General features: G+C 46.1%; 2 protein-coding genes across 2 annotated transcripts in view; both read left to right on the top strand.

Annotated features, from left to right (window-relative positions):
* Window positions 1-2,292: 2,292 nt before the first annotated feature.
* The window catches only part of POC1B (POC1 centriolar protein B), a 56,474-nt gene continuing 50,510 nt past the window's right edge, over window positions 2,293-8,256 (top strand). The window contains exons 1-2 of the mRNA XM_068400399.1: window positions 2,293-2,363; window positions 2,632-2,716. Of these exons, the coding sequence (XP_068256500.1) occupies window positions 2,349-2,363; window positions 2,632-2,716 (100 nt within the window). The 5' untranslated portion in view covers window positions 2,293-2,348. The remainder of the gene's footprint in view (window positions 2,364-2,631; window positions 2,717-8,256) is intronic.
* On the top strand, window positions 3,226-4,981 carry GALNT4 (polypeptide N-acetylgalactosaminyltransferase 4). Its single transcript, XM_068400398.1, has one exon. It carries the CDS (start codon window positions 3,226-3,228, stop codon window positions 4,975-4,977), a length of 1,752 nt encoding a protein of 583 aa, XP_068256499.1. The 3' UTR covers window positions 4,978-4,981.

The raw sequence follows: 8,256 nt of genomic DNA, 5'->3' as shown, positions 1-8,256 counted from the left end.
TTCATGGGAGCTAACACAAAGGGATGAGTGAGTGAACTGTGTAGAAAAAAAAAACAAACCAAACCAAAGCAAGAACGAATAATGACATAAAACTGTACCTTTAGTTAGGTCCAAGTTAAAGTCAGTGATGTGTCCTGTCCTACCACTTATTTTTTTTAAATCTTCTTTTATGTTCTGAAGCTGGAAAGACAAATTATCAGCCTGCATAACATCAGTGTAAGGGGTGGCTAGCATACTTTCATGGAAACCTTCTTATATACTTGCTGTGATAATCCTGCTTTTTTCAGCACTTTTAAAATTATTATTTTAAATGCGCATTTCATGGTTAAACACAATTGATTTGAAACTGTCCTATAACTGACAAAAGTTACATGTTGGCCTAATTACTGACCTGGTTTTGTAGATATGAGTTTAATGTCAGATGAAACTGGAAAATGCAGACTGGAATTAAAAAAAAAAAAGGTAATTGCAATATAAGTAACTTCTTCACAAACCCTTGCATATCGAATGACAGTTTTGCTATCACAGCCCTCCCTTTCGCTAATTGATGTCAACCCTCCTTTTTACTAGCATAGCTATTGCAGCAGTATTTTTCCAATGAGATTGGTTCCATCATCTAGTTTACCGTGAAGCTTCATAAACATTCACAGCACTACTAACACCAACATTTCTGTGTTTTTTTTTTATTTTTTTTAAAAAAAAACCCTTAGTTGTCCTTTTTTAGAGCATTAAAGAATTGTTTAAGTTCAAATCTGTATAATACAAATATGAGTGCTGACTTCAAAATCTAGAAAGCACTAACAGGCTAAGAAACAATGGGAAAAAAAGACAAAGAGGCCAATACTAGCTAAGGTGGCTTAGTACAAAACCAGTCTGTGGTGTTAAATAGAGCTATCCCGCATCAATTTATAAGTCACAAAATTGAGGTAACATGGGCCCGATCTTCCACTAGCTTTGAAGATTTTGCTTCTTCAGGTTTGCTTTCAGCTAAGCTGAAAGAAAAGGCCCTCAAGAGCAAGGCAGTGAAAGCATTAGAATGATAGAATGGTTTGGGTTGGAAGGGACCTTAAAGATCATCTAGTTCCAACCCCCCTGCCACAGGCAGGGACACCTTTCCACTAGACCAGGTCGCTCAAAGCCCCATCCACACTGGCCTTGGACACTGCCAGGGAGGGGGCATCTACAACTTCTCTGGGCTACCTGTTCCAGTGTCTCACCACCCTCACAGTGAAGAATTTCTTCCTGATATCTAACTTAAATCTACCCTCTTTCAGTTTAAAACCGTTACCCCTCGTCCTATCACTTCTTGCCCTTGTAAGAAGTCCCTCTCCCGCTTTCCTGTAGCCCCTTCAGGTACTGGAAGGCTGCTGTAAGGTCTCCCCAGAACCTTCTCTTCTCCAGGCTGAACAGCCCCAACTCTCTCAGCCTCTCTTCATAGGAGAGGTGCTCCAGCCCTCTCATCATCTTTGTGGCCCTCCTCTGGACCCACTCCAACAGCTCCATGTCCTTCTTACATTGGGGCCCCCAGAGCTGGACGCAGTACTCCAGGTGGGGTCTCACGAGAGCAGAGTAAAGGGGCAGAATCACCTCCCTCGACCTGCTGGCCACGCTGCTTTTGATGCAGCCCAGGATACGGTTGGCCTTCTGGGCTGCAAGTGCACGTTGCCGGCTCATGTTGAGCTTCTCATCAGCCATCGCCCCCAAGTCCTTCTCCTTGGGGCTGCTCTCAATCCCTTCTCTGCCCAGCCTGTATTTGTGCTTGGGATTGCCCCGACCCCCGCCAGTAGCTTCAGCAGCAAACGTTGCTCTACTCAAGGATGTGCAACGATACAAGAGAGCGAACGGGCTCACGGCAGCTCCCTCGGGCGTTCCACGGCCGCTGCTGGGGGATGCCGTTTTCACCGCTGAGGTGAACCACAGCCGGCCCAGGTGAAACACCCCCCGCGCCGCGCCGCGCCGCGCCCCCTCGGCGGCGGCTCAGCCCCGCCCAGACACAAGCCGCTGTGTCCCGACCAACGGACAAACTCGGAGATAAGAGGCTTTAATTTGCCCGGTCCCGTCCGCGGAACACCCGGACACGGCTGAGGCGCCGCCTGCCCGCACGGTAGCCGGGCAACGCGAGGGGCGCTGCGGCTCTGCGCCTTTAAGAGGGAGTCGAGCACCTACACGACCGATAGGCGGCCCTGTGGCCCCACCCCCCGCAGGGCGGCCGGCGAATGGGCGGATCGAAAGACGCGCAGTTGGCGCCGCGAATGAATTCGGGGCTCGGCCAACCGCGCCTGGAGCGCGGGGTGTTTGACGGGCCGCCGTGCCGGCAGCCGCCGTTGCCGCGGCGCCTCGCTCCGCCCATGGCCTCCGCGCTGGTAAGGGCTCGGCCCCGGGCCCGGGTAGCCCGGGCGGCGCTGCGGCGGGCAGGCGAGCTGCGGCTACCGGCCTGCAAGCGGGCACCGCGGCCGGTGGGTGTCGCCTGGAGCCGAGGGCTGCGCGGCTACAGCCGGTGCGGCCGCGGCAACCACCGGTGGGAGCGCTCAGGCTGCGCAGGGCACTCGCCGCGCGCGGGACGTTAACGGCTCCGGGGGCGGGAGGGCATTCCCCCTCCCGGAGCCTGACGGTGCGCACCCTCTCCCCCAGGAGGACCCTGTCCTGATCCGGCTGCTCCGAGGCCACAGAGCTGCGGTGACGGGCGTCGCCTTCAACGCGGACGCTGCGGGGCTGGGTAAGTGCGGGGGGGCCGGGCGCCGTTTGCTTTCCGGGCGGGGCGGCTCGCTCCTTCCCTCCTTCTCTCTCTCCCTCCCCGGCAGCCGGCGGAGGCGGCTTGCGGTTCCGGGCGCAGGTCCGGCGCGGAGGCGGGGCGGGCTCCCGCGCCGGCCGGGCGGGCCGAGGAGTCTCTGCCCCTTTCTTAAGCGACAACTTTTTGAGCAAACCACAAGGCGGGAGGAGGGATTTGTCCCGCGGCGAGAGAGGAGGAGGAGGAGGAAGTAAGTGAGGTGAGCGCCGAGGCCGGAGGGGCGGGGGGCTGCTCCGTGCCTGCACCGCTGCCCCGCTCCCCCCGCCGTCCCCTTGGAAACCTCTGGGCCCGCCACGGCGGGACTGGCTGCGAGCTCGGCCGGCGGCCCGAGCCCAAGCCGGGAGTACCTGCAGGCCCCTCAGCCCCCGCCGGCCTGGGGGAGCCCGCAGTCGCTCACGGAGCTCCTCTCTGCTGGGGGCTGCTTTTAATCGCCTGCGATGAGGATCCGTCTGGCGAGAAGATGGACATGGGTCCGCAAAAGCTGCGTGTTCCTCTGCTTCTTGATGATCGCTTACTTTGTGGCCGAGCTGTCGGTTTCTTCCTTCGGTGCCTCCCTCGCCGGGGAGAGCATCACCAAAGGGAAATGGGAGAGGCGCTTTTCTGACAGAGCAGAAGAAGCTGTGGATTTGGCTCGTCCAGTTTATGACAAATCCCCGCCTGATCCTTATGCCCCAGGAGAATGGGGTAAACCCTCTCGCCTGCAGCTGACTTCTGAGGAAAAGAAACAGGAAGAAGAGCTGATTGAGAAGTATGCAATTAATATTTATTTAAGTGATAAAATCTCTCTCCACCGGCACATTGAAGATAATCGACTGAGCGGCTGTAAAACTAAATCTTACGCCTACAGAAGACTGCCCACGACATCCGTTATCATCGCTTTTTACAATGAAGCCTGGTCAACGTTGCTGCGGACGATACACAGTGTTCTTGAAACATCACCTTCAGTGCTTCTAAAAGAAATTATACTGGTAGATGACTTGAGTGATAAAGTGTATTTGAAGACTGAACTTGAAAAATATATAAGCAGTCTGAAAAGAGTTCGTTTGATAAGAACCAACAAACGAGAAGGATTGGTTCGTGCGCGCTTAATTGGCGCTACCTTTGCTACTGGTGATGTCCTCACATTTCTAGACTGTCACTGTGAATGTGTCTCCGGCTGGCTGGAACCACTGCTCGAGAGGATTGCTGAGAACGAGACTGTTATTATTTGTCCTGTTATTGACACCATTGACTGGAAAACATTTGAATACTACATGCAACCGGCAGAGCCCATGATTGGGGGATTTGACTGGCGGCTGACATTCCAGTGGCACTCGGTGCCTAAACATGAACGTCTCAGGCGCAAATCTGAAATCGACCCAATCAGATCCCCAACGATGGCTGGTGGCTTGTTTGCTGTCAGCAAGAAGTATTTTGAGTACCTGGGTACCTACGATACAGGAATGGATGTTTGGGGAGGGGAGAACTTAGAATTATCGTTTAGGGTTTGGCAGTGTGGAGGCATGTTGGAAATTCATCCGTGCTCTCATGTAGGCCATGTGTTTCCAAAGCGCGCGCCCTATGCTAGACCGAATTTCCTTCAGAACACGGCACGCGCTGCTGAGGTGTGGATGGATGAGTACAAAGAGCACTTTTACAACAGAAATCCTTCAGCAAGAAAAGAAAACTATGGAGATATTTCTGAAAGAAAGATACTAAGAGAGCGTTTAAAATGCAAGAGTTTTAACTGGTATTTAAAAAACATATTTGCTGAGTTGCATGTACCAGAAGATCGTCCTGGCTGGCATGGTGCTATCCGCAGTGCAGGAATAGCTTCAGAATGCCTCGACTACGTCTTACCAGAACATCATCCTACTGGGTCTCACCTTTCTCTCTTTGGATGTCATGGTCAGGGAGGCAATCAGTTTTTTGAATACACATCAAATAAGGAGATTAGATTTAACTCTGTAACTGAGCTATGTGCTGAAGTCCCTGAGCATGAAGACTGTATAGGTATGAGGAGCTGCCCAAAAGATGGATCTCCTATCCCAGAAATTATTATATGGCATTTCAAAGAAGATGGGACTATTTATCATCCTCATTCGGGAAAGTGCCTTACCGCTTATCGTACAACGGAGGGGCGTGCTGATGTGCAAATGAGAACCTGTAATGCTGCAGATAAAAATCAGATTTGGAAATTTGAGAAATAATCACTGCTGGTAGTACGAATCGATTGGACTGTGATCTCCAAGGAGCAGATAGCAATGTTTGATTGTATGCCTTGGAATGTCTTCAGATGCGTCTGTAGTGGTATAGAAACTGTATCTGCTGTGGTGAACTGTATGGAAAGCAAAAGTAAATACTGGGGTTTAGTTTCTAAAACGTTGAATACAGATCTAATGCCTTTTATTTTTGTAAAATTTTGATCCATTATTTTCTTACTCTGATCTGTCTTGATTATGGTAAAACAAAGGCTTTTGAGTGGACTGCAAAGGGCTTTTTTTTTTTTTTATTTCTTTAAAAAAAAAGATAAAAAAAAATTACACACGTTAAACCTGCAAGATAATGTTACATGAAAGTAAAGAATCTTTACTTACAGAAGTAAAAGTTAAGGTCTTGCAGTGGAATTAACTGACCTGTGTTGCAGATGCATTATAACGTATGTATGTAAGACCCTAAATAATGCTATAGTAGCATGTGATTGTATCAACATTGATGTGGAAGGTTGAATCTGAAGCCTTGTAGCATTCTGCTGTTTTCTGAGAATTTACATGCTCTTAAGGGTTTCAGGGTGGCAACGAGCTATATTACATTGAAGAAAATGAACTTTTTTTAGTAGGTGGGCTTTGGCACTGTTTTGCAGTCTTGTGCCTATTCTGGAAAGCTTACCTCATGAGGGTGAGTCAGGAGCTCTCATGTGTTTAGAGAAGAGTGTGGTAGCAGTGGAATCAAGGATGTGCTGGTGATACCACAAATAGGAAGAAATAGGAATGACTACAAGTAAGAATTCTGTTTAAAGGTAATGGAGAAGGAAGGAAAGCACAGAATTGCATTAGCTAATGCTGTTTCTTAGCTATATCTTTAATATTTATGTTGCTTCTGTGTAAGCTTTTCCATGTTAAGCCTGGCATCCTAGGGACACCCAGCTTAAGTGACTATACCATGTATCCATTTTTTTTTTTTTTTTTTGGTCTGTCAGTGGGGTAGAGGAAGGAGACACAGAGGAAGACTTGGGTTGTTTTATTTGACATCATTTATTTTGGCAACAGCTAACATGCCTCAGCCCTAGGTAGAGTTTTGACATAAAGGAGCATTTGACATAATGCCTCTTTCTAGTCACAATAGTACCATGGGAGACCTCGGGTAAGGTTGGGAAGCTGGAGTTCCACAGGTGAAGGGAGTTGAAAAGGCAAAGGACAGCTTGGAGGAAGCCAAGATTTGGTGGTTAGGTGGTTCACAGGACAACTTGCTTAGAATGTCTTCTGTATCCTGTTATGCTGAGTTTTGAAGAATATTGATTCTTGAATCATGTCACTAATCTGTTCTGAGGGTAATTATAGACAGTAGATGTGATAGATATATTGTATACTTGAAAAAAAACCCTTGTGTTAGTATCTGTGTTTTTAGCTTTATATGATATAAGTTGAACACTTATATTAATGTTTCAGGCATTCCAGCTTTTTTGATTACTTTCACTGAAATGATAAATGTTCTTCAGTAGCCACAGTTTAGTAATTCTTGGCATGGGGCTGGTAGGTAGGAACTTGAGCTAGTGAGCAATAAGAATCTGGATACTTGAGGAATGTAGTAGTTGTGCATTTGCTGCAGGTGTTAGTAGGTAGAAGGGTTAAAAGGGAGCAAGTGAGACCTGAAATAAGTGAAGATTTGCCAAAAATAAAGCAAGAATAAATTAAGACGTATTCTTGAATCTTAATCATTTTCAAGAGTTGAGAGGTTTGGGTAGAAGGAGGCTAAGATACAAGGGGAACAGAAGAAAATTTGGAGCTGGGGCTGTAGCACTGAATCATGCTAAAAGTGCTTGCCACTGTGTGGCATGGGTTGTTTTAAGTCTTTAACTTATTTTTAGGTTACTTGCAATTTGATTATCTTTTTTATTTTTTTCCTTAAGCTGATTTTTTTTTTTTTTTTTTTAAAAAAAAAAAGGGAACTTACTTACTATATAAGGGAGACATTCCTGAAAAACTCCATTCGACTCCGCAGCAAGGAATTCTTTTGTGGACCTACAAGTTATGAATGGTTTATCTAATTTTAAAAGGCAGCCAGTCATTATGTACTGGGGCAATAAATTATACAAAATATGCGCTTTTCTGAAAAGCTTGCTATAGACTGTTACATTCAATAGAAATGACAGGAAAAAGGCCTGGATTCTCATACATGGCAGAGCATAAGTTGTATGTGCTATGCATGTTTCCTCGGATGAAAGTAACGAAATGGTGTGAATATAGACTATGCAACTTTTATACAATTAACTTTTTTAGGACCTGGCAAAAACTACGTTTCATACAAAGAACTACCTTCATGTTAAAACTGACGTTCAAAGTGTTCCTTGTCTATTTAAGCATTGTCTAAGTGAACCTGCCTCTTAAAGTTTGACAAGTTGCTTCTGTATGTATCTAAACCCTTCCTTCTTTTCCCCACCACCTCCCATTCTATTTTTGTGGTTATTTAAAAAATAAAAGGAAAAAAAAAAAAAGCAAAAGTGAATAGCCTGGCCCTAAAAGTAAATAAAGGAATAAAATTTGCTCCCAATGGGGATAAAAAAGGTTGGGGGCAGGGGAGGGGCTAGAGAAGGAGAGAGAAAGAAAGAAGAGAAAAAACTTTTCCATTTCAAGTTCCACTGATTTTGAACTGAGCTACAGCAATTCTACAGAAATACCCCAATCCAGTTGTTTTTCAGTGTGTACAGATTTCTGGAAAATCTGAAACTCTGAAAGATTTTCTATGCTGTTAGACTTTGAAAATTTGGGGAACACTTGTATATATTTTATACTACTGATTTTAAGTGACTTAAAAGAAATTGAATGTAAACTTAACACTGAATAAATGTGGGACAGCTTTGGGGTTTCTTTTGAAAAAAATAAAATCCAGAATGATAATTAAATGTTGGCTCATGTGCTGACTCTTTTCAATTTTCTTCCTTCCACTTGTGTAAGTACATACAGTAGACAATAAAAACTGCCATGAACTTGAACTTATGGGAGTTATTGAAAGTTCCTTGTAATTTATCGACTGCACTTAAAATTCCAGATTGGTTTCCTTGACAGAGGTTCAACTAATAATTGTTTTCCTCCAAGTAGGAAATCTTGCGAATCACAATTAAATGTGTTTGTATAGTGACATTGTACCTTATCGCACTGAGATTTGCGAGGTTCCTGTAAAGTATGTGGGTTTTTTGGTGGTGGTGGTGGCTGAATATTCACACACACACACCACATGCACAGGCCTGTACTCCATCTGACCTGTGATTC

This window comes from Nyctibius grandis, chromosome 5, assembly GCF_013368605.1.
Source record: "Nyctibius grandis isolate bNycGra1 chromosome 5, bNycGra1.pri, whole genome shotgun sequence".
Lineage (NCBI taxonomy): Eukaryota > Metazoa > Chordata > Aves > Nyctibiiformes > Nyctibiidae > Nyctibius > Nyctibius grandis.
This window is presented reverse-complemented; position numbering and strand designations above follow the sequence as displayed.

What these genes read in the sequence shown, in the direction of transcription:
- GALNT4 (XM_068400398.1), top strand. Translation starts at nt 3,226, where the DNA reads ATGAGGATCCGTCTGGCGAGAAGATGGACATGGGTCCGCAAAAGCTGC.